This window comes from Candida tropicalis (genome assembly GCF_000006335.3).
Source record: "Candida tropicalis MYA-3404 genomic scaffold supercont3.5, whole genome shotgun sequence".
Classification (NCBI taxonomy): Eukaryota; Fungi; Ascomycota; class Pichiomycetes; order Serinales; family Debaryomycetaceae; genus Candida; species Candida tropicalis.
This window is the reverse complement of record NW_003020057.1, coordinates 474,582-491,903: the sequence shown is the minus strand read 5'-3', so window position 1 is coordinate 491,903 and position 17,322 is coordinate 474,582. Positions and strand designations below refer to the sequence as shown.

At 34.2% G+C, this 17,322-nt stretch overlaps 10 protein-coding genes across 10 annotated transcripts; 6 read left to right on the top strand and 4 right to left on the bottom strand. All coding sequences in view use genetic code 12, as the record gives it.

Annotated features, from left to right (window-relative positions):
* Positions 1-246: 246 nt before the first annotated feature.
* On the top strand, positions 247-1,014 carry CTRG_03936 (uncharacterized protein; the record flags this gene model as incomplete). The annotated part of the gene is made up of 1 exon (XM_002549593.1): positions 247-1,014. The coding sequence occupies one exon, from the start codon at positions 247-249 to the stop codon at positions 1,012-1,014; it is 768 nt and encodes a 255-aa protein (XP_002549639.1).
* Positions 1,015-1,358: 344 nt separating this feature from the next.
* Positions 1,359-3,944, top strand: FGR3 (Fgr3p; the record flags this gene model as incomplete). Its single annotated transcript, XM_002549592.1, has 1 exon — positions 1,359-3,944. The coding sequence occupies one exon, from the start codon at positions 1,359-1,361 to the stop codon at positions 3,942-3,944; it is 2,586 nt and encodes an 861-aa protein (XP_002549638.1).
* Positions 3,945-4,191: 247 nt separating this feature from the next.
* On the top strand, positions 4,192-4,803 carry CTRG_03934 (MRP8 family protein; the record flags this gene model as incomplete). The annotated part of the gene is made up of 1 exon (XM_002549591.1): positions 4,192-4,803. The coding sequence occupies one exon, from the start codon at positions 4,192-4,194 to the stop codon at positions 4,801-4,803; it is 612 nt and encodes a 203-aa protein (XP_002549637.1).
* Positions 4,804-4,987: 184 nt separating this feature from the next.
* CTRG_03933 (Sec63 complex subunit) lies at positions 4,988-5,530 on the top strand (the record flags this gene model as incomplete). The annotated part of the gene is made up of 1 exon (XM_002549590.1): positions 4,988-5,530. One exon carries the CDS (start codon positions 4,988-4,990, stop codon positions 5,528-5,530), a length of 543 nt encoding a protein of 180 aa, XP_002549636.1.
* Positions 5,531-5,686: 156 nt separating this feature from the next.
* On the bottom strand, positions 5,687-6,397 carry YFH1 (ferroxidase; the record flags this gene model as incomplete). Its single annotated transcript, XM_002549589.1, has 1 exon — positions 5,687-6,397. The coding sequence occupies one exon, from the start codon at positions 6,395-6,397 to the stop codon at positions 5,687-5,689; it is 711 nt and encodes a 236-aa protein (XP_002549635.1).
* A 153-nt stretch (positions 6,398-6,550) lies between these two features.
* On the top strand, positions 6,551-7,066 carry CTRG_03931 (uncharacterized protein; the record flags this gene model as incomplete). The annotated part of the gene is made up of 1 exon (XM_002549588.1): positions 6,551-7,066. One exon carries the CDS (start codon positions 6,551-6,553, stop codon positions 7,064-7,066), a length of 516 nt encoding a protein of 171 aa, XP_002549634.1.
* Positions 7,067-7,521: 455 nt separating this feature from the next.
* On the top strand, positions 7,522-9,249 carry CTRG_03930 (uncharacterized protein; the record flags this gene model as incomplete). The annotated part of the gene is made up of 1 exon (XM_002549587.1): positions 7,522-9,249. The coding sequence occupies one exon, from the start codon at positions 7,522-7,524 to the stop codon at positions 9,247-9,249; it is 1,728 nt and encodes a 575-aa protein (XP_002549633.1).
* Positions 9,250-9,427: 178 nt separating this feature from the next.
* On the bottom strand, positions 9,428-12,610 carry VAC7 (Vac7p; the record flags this gene model as incomplete). Its single annotated transcript, XM_002549586.1, has 1 exon — positions 9,428-12,610. The coding sequence occupies one exon, from the start codon at positions 12,608-12,610 to the stop codon at positions 9,428-9,430; it is 3,183 nt and encodes a 1,060-aa protein (XP_002549632.1).
* A 940-nt stretch (positions 12,611-13,550) lies between these two features.
* BAS1 (Myb-related transcription factor BAS1) lies at positions 13,551-15,761 on the bottom strand (the record flags this gene model as incomplete). Its single annotated transcript, XM_002549585.1, has 1 exon — positions 13,551-15,761. One exon carries the CDS (start codon positions 15,759-15,761, stop codon positions 13,551-13,553), a length of 2,211 nt encoding a protein of 736 aa, XP_002549631.1.
* A 378-nt stretch (positions 15,762-16,139) lies between these two features.
* Positions 16,140-17,117, bottom strand: CTRG_03927 (methylenetetrahydrofolate dehydrogenase (NAD(+)); the record flags this gene model as incomplete). The annotated part of the gene is made up of 1 exon (XM_002549584.1): positions 16,140-17,117. The coding sequence occupies one exon, from the start codon at positions 17,115-17,117 to the stop codon at positions 16,140-16,142; it is 978 nt and encodes a 325-aa protein (XP_002549630.1).
* Between the last annotated feature and the right edge of the window lie 205 nt (positions 17,118-17,322).

Sequence of the window (17,322 nt, the reverse complement as noted above, 5' to 3'; positions counted from 1 at the left end):
TCATTTCATGTGGTTAGACCAAAAGACACGACAAGAAAAAAGAAAATAAATTTATAACTGAAATTTGATCAGCTCTCACATTTTTCCTAATTTTGTCCCTTGTTTATATAAATTAACATCAATACACCTGAAACAATGTGATGATTTTTTTTTTTTTAATTTAGTTTACTTCTTCTTTCTCCTCTTCTCTTTTTTCTGTATTTTCAATTCTACTCGAAACTAACGTTAGATACTTTTCAATACATAATGTCAGAAAGACCTGCTCCTCCTCAATTACCTCGCGGCTGGAAAGCTCAATGGGATGAAGAATACAAAAGATATTTCTACGTCAATGAAAAAACCGGTGAATCACAATGGGATATTCCAGCTGATGAAGCTCAAGGTGGCTATGATTCCAACAGATCAGAAATAAAAGCAGAAAGTGTACCTGCCCCATCTTCTGCTCCAAATGATGATAATGAACAAACCGACAGAGGTATTGGTAGTTTTGTCATGAACCAAGCTATGAATTCCATGACTGGTGGCAGTAATAAGAAACAAAGTGGTCTTGAATCATTTGTCATGAATCAAGCCATCAACCATTACATGGGTGGTAATAAGAAACAAGATAAGACCAGTTCAGGTGTAGGTGCCTTAGTTGGTAGTTTATTATCTGGCGGTAAAAGCAACAACAATAATAATAACAATTACAACAACAATAATTACAATAATAATAATGGAGGTCATCAACAATCTGGTGGATTTGGTCAAATGCTTGGGGATTTATTAGGTGGTGGTAAGAACAATAACAACCAAGGCGGTGGCTACAATCATCAAGGTGGTGGCTACAACAACAACGGTGGCTACAACAATGGTGGTGGATTCAACAACGGTGGATTCAACAACCACAATGGCGGTCCAAACAATCACCACGGCGGTCCAAACAATCACCATGGTGGATATAACAACAATGGTGGTTTTAATACTGATAACAGTTTTGGTTATGGTGGTGGTAGAAACGATAACCGTTGGTAATTTAAATAGTAAACTCCAATATAGGTAATCATATACAGATCAATTGTGAACATATTAACTGACCTTCCTATGTAGAGATTACCAAGGGTCTAATCATTAAATTTGGATCTAACTTGAAAGGCTGGTATATGAATGAGCCATTGCTTATGTAAGCGCCCACAGAAATGCCAAAAGCAAAGACAGAAAAAAAAAAGAATCTTCCAAAAAAAAAAAAAAAAAAAATTTAGTGCAAGGATAATCAAACACAAACCATTTAGAAAGATACATCTCACGCCACTATCACGGCCAAGGTTTTATATTATCAATACGAGAGTTGTATCGGAGTATTATTGTATGAAAATATCATGGCAAAAATCATTGTTAAAGGTCCCACTTTTCAAAGTCAGAACGTGTCCATAGTGCATGAAATGGGATGCCGATATACTAGCAAGAAGTTATTGGTTACCCTTCGGGTAGATCCCAATAAGTTAAAAAGTATCAAGAATGGCAGCACAAAAGAGAAACCTCTCCCGCATAACGGGGAAGAAGCTAGTGATTCTGATGTTCTGGTTAGCTTGAGTGATATTCTTAGAAGTCCTCTGGAAGGGCTGAAAACGGTAGCTATAGATAAACCTGAAAAAGTAGTAAACGATACAGGACTACCAAATTTACAGTCAACAGCGAACAACAACACATCTTCGAATGACAACAATCCTGCAGCCACTATTACAAGTAGTCCTATTCAAAAAAATGATATACAAGTTGACTCAAATTCAAAATCAAATGAAAAAATCGATGATGATGATTTAGATAGTGAACTTAGTTCCATTGATGACGAGTTGATGAATTTCCTAACGCAGCATTCTGTTTTACAATCAAATGGCAAGCCATTGCTTCCGACAAATGCTTTAAATGAAACGAATACAGAATCAACACCAACTTCCACTTCAAAAGACAAACCACCGCCGGAAACAAAAGACAGCGAGCCCTCGAAGAAAAGAAAGTTGGAAGATTCCAAGACAGAAGATGATGATTTTAAACCACTACCCATAAATGTTTCGCCTATGATCATTAAAGAATTGAAAGCCATTGATGAGGACGATGATTTTGGGTCCGTTGATAGAATAATATTTGCATTAAATGATCCACTAGGAGGTGGTAGAATAAATCTTCCAGTTAAGTCAGCGGCATGTGTACATTTTGAATGTTTTGACTATGAGAACTTTTGCCTATTTAACAAAATTTCTAAAAGTACTAAAGAAGCAATAAAGAGAATGTTGATTAGAAATAATCGTGATAAATTGACTCAACACCAAAATAAGATGAACCAACAACCTCAACAAAAGAAACAACCTGACATAACCGACCAATTACTACAACAACAGGCTAGACAATGGACGAAACAAGATGGATATCAAGCACAACCAGGGCAACAAGCAAAGCCTAATCCTTCTCAGCAGCAAGTAGTACTCCCCCATATTGCACCACCACAACCACCAACAACAATGCAATCCCAACCCCAAGCACAGGCGCAAATACCAGGGCAGACACAATTACAGGCTCTGCAGATATATCAACAACCACAACTACAAGTAAATTCACCAGCTGAACCACTATCACTTTTCTCACATTTCCCGGTTCAGTTTCCTCAAAATCAACCTGATATGATGCAAAATCCTCAACAGCAAGCACCACAGTTTCCTGTGTTACTTAATCAAGCTACGCAACAACATCAGCAGCAGCATCCACAACAACTTCCACATATATCGCAACAGTTTCGTCAAATAGCACCCAATATTCAACAGCAAAATCAAGGTCCACAATTGTCACCTGTTCGGATGCAACAATTTCCAGGAAACCAAGGACCTCCGGAACAAGTCAGACAACAGATGCAATTTATTCGTCAACAGCAATTTGCACAAGTCGCTGCGATGCAACATCCGCAGAACCAGAATCCAAATATGATGCCGTATGGTATGGCTAATCAACCTTTGCAACCACCACCTCCTGGTCTTTACGGAAATGCCAATTCTACTGGTTCAATTAAACCTAATGGATACCCGGGATGTCCAGGTGCAACTATGCAAAATGATCCAAAGTATTTATTATATCTCCAGCAACTTCAGAGGCAGCAGCATGCTCGATTGATGGCAAATCAACTGCAAAATTCACGATCTCAGAATGTTCATGCTGGCCGAGGTGGTCAAACTTTGCAAATTCTTAATAATCCTAAACCCCAGTATTCGACAAGATTTGTTAATCCACATAGTAATGCACCAATGTATACTTGTCCAATTTGTGATACGAAATTTCCTATGGCGTCATTGACGATTAGTGATGGATTTAATTTCTTTATAAAGAGTGCTCCAAAGAACATTGATAGAGTTGAGGTCTTGGTTGAAAGTGAAAAATATAGATTGATTGATGATGCTATGACCAGATATATACCGAAAAAGAAAGCACACAAATCTGGTTCACCTGAAGATGAAGCAGAAGAAGATGAAGATGAAGTTATTGTACTCTTAAGTTCTGATGACGAAGATGATGATCAAGAAGGAAATAACACAGCATCAAATGGGACGACAAATAATGCGCTTACTGGAAACAACAATGACACAAGTAATCAAAATTCTATTCAAAATGCAACTCAAACTACAGCACCTACAGCATCTCAGACTACTAGTCAGACAGTCTCTCAGAATAGCACTCAGACTACATCTCAAACTAGACCTCAGAATACTCCGCATACTAGATCTCAAAATTCAAACAGGAGGACTGTTAAAAATAATGTGAATAAAAGTAGAAAAGGTAGCAGAAATGGTAGTTCCATCAATGGACTTCAAGATTTAGAAGACAATAGTGTTTTTGAAGAAGCAGCACGAATGTTGAACGAGAAGTTCCAAAACAATGGGACTGGTTCAAGTTGGGATGATCCTGTAGTTTTAGATTAGTTTAAGAGAGTATAACTATAGATAATATAGAAGATGTTGTCGTAAAAGATTGTAGTAATATCTTTGCATACCGTTTCTCCTTGTAACTTGCTCTACCATTGAATTCCTTCGCAGCAATAAAATCCATCCTAACTGGGAACACAACTGAAAAAAAAGTAAACACATAATCGGAAAATCAGGGTTTTCTCTCAACATCAACATCAACATTCACACACACACACACACACAATTGAAACTATTCCAAGCCATGTCTACTTCAGAAGATGTCAACCAACGTATCTCTGCATTGGAGGCTCTAGTTGAGAAGCAAAGCAAACTAATTGCGCAAACCGGTCAACGATTAATGGAAATGCAAATCAAAAACCTCAAGGGACAATTGGACTCCTCCACCACCACTAATCAACCACCAGTTGATATGTCTGATTATATCACCAATGAAGATATCGTACAACTTGTTACTGAACTACAAACACAATTGGATTCATTAGAAGATAGAACCATGCGAAGAGTATATAACTCAACCCTTCAGTATGATGAAGAAACATTAGCTCCTATTATGAATCGAGATGGTGAGTTGCCGGAATTTGCCGTTCCTAAAACATTACAAGAATTCAAAGACTTATCAAAGAAGGAATTGATCAGACTAGGTGTGTTTTATGAGATTATTGTTCCTAATGAACAAGAGGTTGAGCAAGCGTTGGAACAGGATAATGCTAAGGATGCGATTTTGGATATCAGTAAGAATAAGGATATCGAAGAGATGAGTAAGAGCTTTGATGATGATCAAGTGAATGAGATCTATGACGAGTTGGCCAGATATTTCGGGATCAAACACAAGAGAAACAGCGATGGTTGGTAGTTGGATAAGAAGTGTAGGACAAGTGTCTTGCTGGAGAGTATTTTGTAGAATGCACGACTTATATTTTTTTTTTTTACCATGCTCTCGCTTGACGTGTTAGCAAAACATGTGAGACAGTAGAAATTTTTCAATTATCTGTGAATCACCACCACAACTAGTACAACTACCACCAGCTAGAACAACCATGGCAGAAGAAACAGCTATTCCCGAACCAGAGATTGTCAAGATCTCTGTATTTACACCATTAATCTATGTGGGTGTTGTGTTGACGGTGTTTGTGATATTCTCGATTGTTTACAGAAGAAGACGATTACAGTCGTTCACGGAGATTGAACCATTATTCAAAGAAAACTACCCTGCTGAGATCTATCATCAATTGAAAGCAGCATATGTTGATGCAGATTTACCTAAGGAGAAGAAACCACATGAAAAGGTGATGAAGGCTGCACTTTTGAGAAGAGCAGCTGAAGCGATAAGAAGATCGATGAAGTTAAAAGAGAACGAGGGGGCATTTACCAAATTGTATCAAAATGGATTAATTGGAGACGATATTTTCAAACAATACGAGTTCCAGATCAAGTTCCAAGAGTTGGAGTTGAAGGAAATTGTAGCTGAATGTGAGAGTTACAAGAAAGGATGGGTACAGACATTTTTCCCATTGGCACAAGAGATTTGTTTTAATGAAGCATTGAGAAGAAGATTGAAGGTGTTAGAAGGTGGTAAGTGAGTAAGTAACTAAGTAGGTGTGTGGTGTTTATAATTGTAGAATAGTAACTGTTTAAACGAATATATCAGATCTTAACTTACTTCAGTACATAGTAGACGGGAAATTAAATCATTGATCGCATTCTAAATACACAATATATACAATAATAAATTATACTTATAATTCTTGGAGATTATCTAATTTGAATTCTTCACCTATAGCCAGACTGATTTCTTCTTCAAGTAATTCAGTAAGTGCAGAACCATCTCTTAAAGTGATCCATTTTCCACCAATCAAATCGTATCTTTTTGGACCACTTATTGGAGAACTCAACCAGATTTGTTTATTTGGAGGTTGTTTATTAATAACATAAGTACCATGAGGTGGTAAATGTAAAGTCAAGACTCCATGACTTAATTCAGCATCGACTTGTGGGAAACTTTCACTTAATTCTTCTAATGAATCAGATAAAGATTCTAAATATTCATTAGAAATGTTGGAATATTCATTATCAGTGATTTTATCAATTTTACCATCAATGATTTCTCCTTGAGTACTTATTGAATAAGCTCTTGAAGCTGGAAATAATGGTGCTGTAGAAGCCACACTTGAGACTCGTAAAGCAAGCGGAGCGTTAACGGTGGAAAATAGTTGTCTAGAAATCACTGGTGAAATTGCTTTCGTGGTAGTAATTGCTAATCTTCTGAACATGATTCTGTGTGTGGTCATAGAAAGTAAGGTATATATATTGAAAATAACCTGGGAATAATTACAATTCTGTGAAGATGAATGTGAAAGAAGAATAAACTGTATAGAGGAGAAGAAGAAGAAAAAAAAATAATTGAGCCATTTTTCTCTTCCAGGTTGGTACCAAATTCCGGCGATCATCAATTTATGTCTTGCGGGAATTTAAGAACCAAAAAAAAAAAAAAATAAAAAAAAAAACTTAATCTTGAAATAATATTTAAACCAATCTCATTTCTTTTATAAGTCATCGGTGATATTGAACAACTTATATTAGATAATATCTATAGTTCCACCATGTTTCTTACTATATTATTTATTGGTATTGCATTGGTAATTGTAATGTTATTATTACCATATGCTTCAGGATTAACCAAGATTGAAATCGACACCACTCATCATGGTCATAAGAAATCAAATCAGCAAAAGAAACAATCTTCTCCAGAATTTTCCCAACAACAACAACAAGCCAATCAACAGTATGGATATATTCCACCTGATGAATTACAATCTCAAGAACAAGAATCTGAAGAACATGGATTTTTAAAGAATAGAGCACATGCATTTAAAGAAAAGCTTCAAGTCACGTCAGAAGATATGCCTTTGAAAATTAAATTGAATAAATTTAATAATGCTGATTCTAGTTTGAGAAACAGAAAGAAGGAAAAATTGGATATTGATACCAACCCAAACAATTATGATTATGATATTGATGAATTGATTGCTGAAGAAACTGAAATATCAAGAAAGGAACAACAATCTGAATTTTATAAAGACCAAGTCATTGGAAAAGAAAAAGAAGAAATGGTTTAATTATGGGATGCCTTGTATATAATCTTAGGTTTCATTAATTGATTCTTTTATTTGCATTATCATCAATGATAGTTTTTTTTGTAATATAATATAATATAACACAAGAGGATTGACATTAATACTTCTGGATCATCATAGACAAATCCACAAGTCTAATATTATTGTTGTTCGTGATTTATGTGGATTGATTATTAGTCATGATGTATCAGTCACTCGTAGTACGTATCTCTACGAACTATTTAATTATGCTGCAAAATCAACTCAGAAAAAAAAATAAAATAAACAGAAGTTTGCAAATATCACCATTGGTTGTCAAACCAAAAAAAAAAAAAAAGTTACAACCATATAATGTTCATCTCCCTTTGACACACCAATTGCTACGAGAACTAATAACAATAGCTTAAACATTTGATACTTTCTGGTACCATCCACTCTTCCCCCTCCCCTCTCCAACTATGCTTCTGAGCATACCATGGGATCAATCATTGCTAACGTTGCTAACATATCTTGATACCCATCCAATAGCTACGATATTCACCATTATTTTAACCATTTTAACAATTGGAATTTTATTTGATTATTGTCTATCACCTAAAGAGATTGCCAATATTTTCAGTATTCCTGGAGATTTGCCATTTATTGGTCATTTACATTTAATACTAGATAATCCAGCATTGATTTATTTAACATGGTATAAATTATATAATAAACTGGTTTTTCAAATTCGTATTGGAAATAAACGTGTAGTTGTTGTTAATTCATTTGATGATGTTGTTGGATTATGGATAAATCATAGTTGTCAAAATAATTCAAGACCTTTAAGTTATACTTTTCATGGATTAGTTTCAGCATTACAAGGTTTTACAGTTGGTTCTACTCCTGCAAGTTTAACATTTCTGAGAAAGAAGAAAGTTATTTCACTGTGTTTAAGAAAGAAAGAAATTGATGAAAAAGTATGTCTCATAGATAATGAAATTTGTGTTATGATTAAAGAAATAATTAAAAAGAAGGATATATCAACTGATGTAAATATGTTACCTTATTTACAAAAATTCATATTAAAAACAGCTATTCTTATGAGTTATGGAATTGAATTGGATTGTTATAATAAAGATGTTAAATTATGTCAAGAGATTATCACCGTGGAGAATAATATCATAAGATTAAGATCACCAATATCTAATCTTCAAGATTCTGTACCTTTCTTAAGACTAATACCATGGTTTAATAATCGAGAATTTGCCCTTCGTTGTGGAAATAGAAGGAATAAATATATGGATCAATTATATAATAGGTTACAAAATGGATTAGCTGAAAATGATCCAAATATAGCTAATAGTATTCTTGGACAATTAATTCTTAATAATGATAATAATAATTCTAACAGCTTAACTAGTCAAGAAATACAAAGTATTTGTTTAACATTAGTAAGTGCTGGATTAGATAATACCCCACTTAATTTGAATTATCTTATTGGAATATTATCACAACCAAGAATAGGTAAGATATTTCAAGATAAAGCTATAAAAGATATTTTAAATCATGCAAATGGAGATATTATTCAAGCATGGAATCAACTGAATGAAGAAAATCGAGATTGTAAATATATTCAAGCTTTAATTCTTGAAACTTTAAGACATTTTACAGTATTACCATTAAGTTTACCTAGATTAACTACAAAACCAATATATTATAAAAATTTTATGATTCCTAAAAATACTCATATGTTTATGAATGCATATTCTGCAAATCATGATGAATTAATATTCAAAAATCCATTTAAATTTGATCCAGAAAGATGGTTAGATTCAGAAACTAATGAAATTAAATCAAAAATACTTGCTACTACTTCTTCGTCTTCTTCTTCGACACATCATGGTGGTGGAAATGGAATAAATGTACAGAATTTTCATTTTGCATTTGGTGCTGGATCAAGAATGTGTTCAGGTTATAATCTAGTTATGAAAGAAATGTATATGATGATAATTAAATTATTATTATTATTTGAAATTAATCCTCCTGATAATAATAATAATAATGGGAAATATTTAATGGAAATGAATCCTTTTGTTAATAATCTGAATCCTAGAGGTACTTCATTTGAACCACGAATACATAATATTAAATTACAATATAGAAAACTACCTAATTATGAAACTCTACACGAAATAGTTCTCAAATAGAAGCATAATAACAAAAATAATATAAGAAACAACAATATTCAAAAATTTCTATTAACAATAATTATAATTATATACGACATTGGTATCAGCAAGAGAATAATATGTATATAGAAAAAGCTAATGAAGATATACATTGAATAAAACCATAGCAAATTGATAATCAATAATAATGTTGAAATTATTCATCTCCCGGTATCACAAATAATGTAGGATCAATATAACCTGTTTTTCTAACCACTACTGATCTAGTTGTTCTTGCAAATGGTAAATCATATTTCAAAATTCCTGTGATTATTAAATCAAATGGATTAGCACAAATAATTTCCCATTTTTTAGAATTATCATCAGATTCATTATTCTTATTTTTCAGTAATGACTCAATGGTTATATTCTTACCAGGGTAAAGCAACTTAATCTCTCCCTTTTGAATAGTTGGTTCTCTAGATATAATACCTCCTTTGAAATTCATAGTTGATTCAAGGTTTGATATACTTCCTAATTTCACCGTTTCTACTTTCTGTGATCCACTACTACCGATCTTAATCTCACCACCGTCATTAGCATCACCATCATCAGGTAAATACCCACTTCTTGCAAATAAATCTAATTCTACTTCATTAATATCAACAGAAAACCATCCTGGATTAAATGCTTCAACAACAATATTAAACACCAATTCGTCTTTACTGACAATCGGATTTTCAATTGATGTGATTCCAACATCTGTCAAATCCTTGGTGGTGGCCAAAATGAATCCAAACATGAATCCAACTACTAATACCATCAATAATGAAATAAACATATAGATACAAGATTTACAGAAACTTGATCTTGAATTGTTTTGATCAGTCTTTCGGGGCAAAAAGAAATGACTATTTCCTAAACGATTTGGATGATTAGGATTATTACCAAAATTTCTAGAAGTAGCCCTATTCAATGGCAAATCAGGTAAATCAAAATTAGGACTATATCTTTGGGATTCCTGGTCAAAATCATCATAATCATAATAATAATTATACAGTTGATCTTGATATGGGAATGGGAATACGCGATTATTGCCGTTATTGTTATTATTTCCATTATTATTATTATTACCAATATTGTTGTTCTTGCCAGAGTTGTTAACAACGTTTCCATCGGTGGCTGATCCGTGATCTGAACTTTCCAATGGTTGACCAGTAGACAAATACCGTTTATTCTGACGTTTGACAATAGGATAATTCAAATTCAATGATCTATAATGAGGAATTCTTTGACTCTTAAGTAATGATGACGATTCATTAGGTGGGAATCTAACATTATTATCATAATACATAAACTCATCCTCATCCAAATCTTCAATGTCTATATCATCTGGTATTGTACTGTATCTTCTAGGTTGTGATCCTTTCTTGTCAAATAACTTGGATGCAGTAGATCTTAATTTAGAAGATGAAGTTGATGACTTGTAATTTTTCTTGGATGTATTCTTAGTAGACAATGAAGGTGTGACAGAAGGAGGTGCCTGTAAATGTTGCATTGAAGCCTGAGCCTGTAACTGTGGTTGTGTCTGTTGTGATTGAGACTGTTGCTGAGATTGTTGGTTTGAAGAGGCAATAAGCGTATTATTATTGCTTCTTCCTATCTCTCCATCATCTGTTGATTCATCGTCAACCAAGTCATCGTCTACTTCATTATATGAAAATGTATCATCATTATAACCTTCGTTAATTGAATGAGTAACACTCGAGTTTCTTTGAAATTCTGGCATATTCTCGTACGCTATATTAGTTGGTGACAAAGGACCCAATCTGTCAGTTAAAGCTGCCGGGAACGAAGTACGAGGGTCATTATCATTGGTAGAATATCCAGACAGGTCTCTCAAATGTGGTGGTCGTTTAAGAATGGAATCCAAATTATTGTTGTTGTTACTGGTGATGGAATTTGCAATAGATGGAGCTTTATTGGATGATAACTTCATTGATTGTTTAGGATTGTCATAGTAATGCAGGAGTTGTTCATTTTCAAAGATTGATGGAGTTCGAAGTGCACCACCAGTGATAGATCCATTAATTGTGCCTGGAGCAACCCCACTTGCTGCTATACTTCCGGAAACACTTGCATTATCGATATTATTGGTGTTTGTATCAAACCCATTACCATTATTCTCATACACAAATGTTTCATCGCTATCGCTGCTTTCTATATCGTCAACAGCACTGGCCAAACGCGCAGCAAAAAAATCAGTTTTGGTAGAAGTTTGTTTCGAAATCTTTTTCTTGTTTGGTTTTGATTGGGAGTCTAGTGTATCAGGTTTGTTTCCAGAAGTAGACATATTAGTAGATGAATTATTTGGATGTAGCATAAAACTAGCCGCCGATGGTGGTGGGGGAAGTTGGGGTTGTGATGAAGTTTGATTTTGAGGTGCATTCTGGGATTGGGGTAGTTTATTTGAACCTGTTGATAATGGGTCTGATGCACTCACTGAGCCATCACTATTAGTAATCTTTGATACTTCTGTCGCAGTTTTGGTATTACCATTATTATTTCCACCAGATGAATCTCCGGTATTGGTAGTGCTATTATTGACAGGGTTATTTCCACTATTGTTATTCTTCATTAGGTTAACATTAGAATCTCCATCTTTTGATGAATTAGCTCCTGGTAAGCTAGGAAACACGGTTGACTGAGGAGAAGTATTAATGATATTGGATATTAAAGTAGGGTTTTTAGGATGCGGTTCTCTGGAATGGATAACCTTTTGTTTTGCCTTTAAAGTTTTATTGATATTAGTAATGGTATTCTTATTTAGTATTGTAGGAGTTTGCATTCCCGAGGCGGGAGTAGGAGCAGCAGGAGTGTTTCCAATAGATACATTAACTCCGCCAGTAGGAGTACTTGTCGTATTTATCAAACTTGGATTAGGAGTAGGATTCATAAGTTGATTGCTATTTGTATGAACAACTGATGGATGACTTTCGGAATGATTGATACCTGCAGGTGTCACACCTGTTGCAACGGAAGTTGTAGATTGTTGATGTTGTAGTTGTGTTGTTGGCAAATGCAAAGGTGATTGGCCAGAACCTGAATTATTAGCCAGAATTAATACTGATGAATCACTATTATGCTTGATATCTGAATTCATTAATGCTTGTTTTGGAAGTTTAAAAGTGGAAGAATGTTCTTCCTTAGGAGTATCACTAGTTTCCACCAGCTGTTTCTTCATAGTTGCTGTAGATGGGGTAGTTGCAGTGGTAGTTTGTTGTGGATCATTTGACGGAAGCGCCACTTTCACGTCACCACTTTGAATATTCTTACCATCCAGCTGTAGTTGTTTTGTTCGACTAAAATTTGGATTACTTTTGGATGTATTCTCAGGCATATTGTAATTAACTTATCTAAACCAATAAATAAATGTATATATATAAATATAAAAAACCTTCCGGAGACTTTATTTTGTGTGGGACGAAGTTATATTACAATCTCTCAGTCACCTGGTTGAAAATTATAAATGATAATAAAAATAATAAAAAAAAACAGAAAAAAAAAAGTTGCTATATCATAAATTTTTCACAAATTAGATTCCAGTGATCACTTTTTAATCTCTCTGTAATAATACCTAATGTTGAATGTGGTAGATGATAATAAGTCCTTATAGGATAAATGATGACTGTTATCTAAATGAAAGTGGGTGTATGTTTTTATGATATAATTGAAAACCTTCTGTGTGTGTGTGTGTATTTGGTTCCAGAGATTTCTCTCTCTCTCTCTCTCTTTCTCTCGTTATTTATTTATTTGGGCTTTGGGCCTAAGAATTTTTTTTTTCTCTCTCTCTCTCTCTCTTAGTTGGGAATGCTACGACGGCCACACCAAAAGAAAATAATATGTGTGTGCGTGTGTCAGATAATGCTTACGTAACCAGCTCAAGACGATTGGTTATAATCTTAAATGAGTCAACTATGGGAAATAAATTTTCTTTAAGGTGTGATTATCTATTGCAATGAACAACGTTGAGCTTATGTTAGATATATATATGTAGTTCACTAGGTTGAAGAACCGATCTTGCATTTATGTATCTTCTTGTGATAATCACAGCATCACGTTCCTTCCATCCATCTGTAACATACGGCATCAAAACAAAATATGTAAAAAACAAAACGCATGAATGTCGTACGCTTGTCGTAACCAAAAAATGTCTCCCGTGTATTATTTTTGTTTTATTTTTTTTTTTGGGGGCGGAAGTGAGGGCGTGTTCCCGCCTCCAACAAAAAGTTTAATTAAATAACCTTGTTTCTTATTTTGCTTGTATACAACTATACACTCTATGACGGGTTGAAGGGAATAATACCAAATCCTCCACCCCATTGATCATACACACTTGCACCTTGTTCCTCTGGTTTGGCTTGAGTTTGATGTTGGATATCAGGAAATGTAGAACCTTCTCTTGTATAAACATTATAGAATAAACCATAACTATTCAAAGTCTCCTGATCTACTCCAACTTCTTCTACTTCACGTGCTAAAACTTTATCCTCATCATCTAATCCTTCTTCTTGTTCGTCATCATCTTCTTCTACTTCATCTTCTTCGTCGTCACCTGTGAGGTTCGTCATTGGATGTGGGGTGTTTTCTCGTGTACTACTATTGTAATAATGAAGTGGGTGATGTTGTGAAACTGGCTTTTGTGAGTAATTGTTAGATGTGGTCATCTTGTCGTTACTATTCTTGGCAACTGGTACATTCTCTGATATATTGTTGACTTTATTAGGAGTTTTCGGATTACCATAAGGAATATCAGTCAAATTTCTCATAGTCTCCCAAAAGTCCAACCCTTCTTCATCTTCACTAGGTAAATCAAACTTAGGATGTTCATTATGGCTCAGTAGTTGGTGACTATTGTTTCTGTGCGACGTTGTACCATTATCAAGCTTTCTTCTTTTATGATTCTGTTTATTCTCTGCTTCAACATATTCGACTGCTTGGGTCAATGGTGTCAAAGGATTTGATCCTGGTGTAGCTTCTCTTTGTTTTGAGAAATCTTCAGTATTATTCAACAACTTCATAATATCAGATTCCCTACTTCCATCAAAATCATTGGCAATGTCATTCTTGTATACGTCCTTATTCATACGCTCTGAACGACTTCTATTTGATTTTTCTGTGTGATGATGATGGTGGTGGTGATGGTGATGATGAAATTGAGTTGCAGTTGAGCCAGATTGGTTCGTATCACCTTGTGAACTATTGTTTGGTGATGATTGAGAAGAATTCAATTTGGGAACTTGTACCAATGGTGGTAAATAATTAAAATGTTGGAAACGTGCCTGTTGGTCTTCTGGTTCGACATTATATGCTGCAGGTGTACTGACACTGCTACTTCTTTCTAGCGTTGAATCTCTATGACCACTTGTAGCTGCATAATGATGATGAATATGTTGATGAACCGTAACGTTCATGTTTTTCATTTTAGCATAAGATACCAAATATTTTACTAATTGTTCATTTTTAATAACACCGCCAGCTTCCCCTTCAAAAAGCATTCCTGGGGACATATTACTATCATCGTTAGTCGCATCCGCCGGTGCTAGTGTATACCTCCACTCTATATCTGTCTTGGATGGTCCAGTGACCATAGGAATTGATCTTGAAACTGTTTCAGATGGTGTGGATGATGATGAAGATGGCATTGGGGCCTTTGATGAAGTAGAAGTCTCATGAACAGGTCTATTGGTCCTTTTAGGAGGTCGAGGTTTCTTAATCTCGGCAGTTTTCTTCATTTTCGTCAACTCTTCTTGTTGCTTAGATAAAACTTCTAATATATTTGCATCTGAGGAATCACTCTCTGTAGCATTGGTCACTTTTTCAACTTCTTTTTTAATCAACGGGTCTGCTTTTCCTCGAACAACGTCTGTAACTAATTTCCTCCATCTATTACGACACGTTAATGCTGGTCTGCTATCAAAAGAATTACAAATTGTTCTCCATTTGGTACCATATTTTTTAATCAATTGAATCAATAGTAGATCTTCTTCCATAGACCATGGTTCCAATCGATTTTTTGTACTGGGATCTAAAACTTCCATATATCTTTTGGCACATTGGTCATCTGTTCTTCCTGATATTTCCAGTGATACTTTTAACCAACTTGCTCCATGTTTCTTGTATGCTTCAATTAATGCTTCATCTTCTTCTTTTGTCCATTTACCTTTTCGAAGACTAGGATCAAGGGAATTGGTCCATCTTTTACGACAATCTTTACCCTTTCTAGACCCATCGGGCGATATTTTCTCTGATATTGAATCCCAATCAACTTGATCTAAATCAATAGGATGTTTATAATCTGCTTGTACTAATTCAACTAGTTTTGAATCCTCTTCTTTAGTCCATGGTTTTCTTCCTCCTTTTCTAAATATACGAAACCCTAATGATTCTGTAATGGCTAATGGATCAATATGAACAACTCTTTTCTTGCTTGTAGTAGATGATGAGTCGGATATCTCTGCTTCGTTTTCTCTTCTCACCGGTGAACTCATGACTCATAGAAAATAGATGATATGAAATGAAGATAAATAAAATAAATAGTTGTTTCTTTGGTGTATCGTTTATTTAGTTATATATCACTGTTGAAGACAAATAAAATAAAATAAAATAATAATAGAATAAACCAGAAATGCAAATCGTTGTACTGGTGGTGGGGGAGATCAGTCACTTGGTGATATTAATAGGCTTCGAGGGATATTTACCCACATGCAGTTTTTTTTTTCTTCTTCTCTTTTGGTGTTTCTCATCGTTTTCAGAGTTAAAAATTTTTTTTTCTCCCCTTGACTCCATATTTGCATATTGTCTCTACCCATTCAAATTCCTGCACACAGTACAACTCTCTCTCTCTCTCTTTTTTTTGTATCTGTACCTTATACAAAAGATGATGTTGATGGGGATTCAGTAATTTCACCTTGTCTGATTTGTTTATTATGGATTAATCTTAACAAGTTTCTTAAAAGAATAGCAATGGTGACTTTACCAATAGAAGGAACATATAATCCAGCTCTTGATTTGACATCATCGGTGAAATTCTTAGCACTGGCAAAATTAATTACAACAGTACCATGACTAATCAAATCACTTGGAAATTTATAATTATCCAGTGGGACCCCAGTGATGATAACATCACAAGTAGGTGCAAGTTTTTCTAATGTATAACTTTCATCCAAATCAACGACTTTATGTCTTTGTTCCAGTAAATCATCACCTCTAGTGAATTGTTGAATATTGTTGATATCAACAGAATATACTGTTGCACCATCATTAGCTAACAATGCTGCCAATGGACGACCGACAATTTCGGATCTATTGACAATAAGCACTTTTTTACCATATAATCTATTTCCATAATGTAAGATATTATTATAAACACTTAAATATTCCAAAATTTTCACCATAGCTAATGGAGTACATGGTAAGATAGATTTTTGTTGATTATGAGGAGGATCCAAGAATCTAACATTATGATACAAGTTATGATAATATAAAAAGTTCAATCCTTCAACATCCTTTTCTGGACTTATCAATTGTTGTAAATATTGATCTTGTTTATCACCAAAAACTGGGAAATAAACCATTATACCATTAACTTCATCATCTTTATTAGCTTTAATTAATGCTGTTTCCAAATCATTTTTATTAACTTCAATTAAATCATATTTAAATCCTAATGATTCACAAGTTTTACTCGTCCAATTAGCATACATTTTAGCAGCTGGATCTTCATTAGCTAAAAATCCAACTAATCTTGGAGTAAAGTTTAATTTTTTAACTGCTTGTGTGACTTCTTCTTGGAATGGTTTAGCAATAGTTGAGGCTAAAATAGTTCTTCCAGCTGGTTTAGACATATTTGATAGTAGTAATAATAATAATAATGTTGTTGTAGTTGTTGTTGAAACAAGGGTTGGTGAATTCCAATAAACCAAAGAAATAAGAATAAAAAGAGTTTAAAAAAATTGAACACGTTGGAAATTATGAACAAAAAAATTGGAGGAGGAGGAGGAGGAGTGATGAGATATTTATAATCTGTTGCATTAATCTCGTTTTCATTAC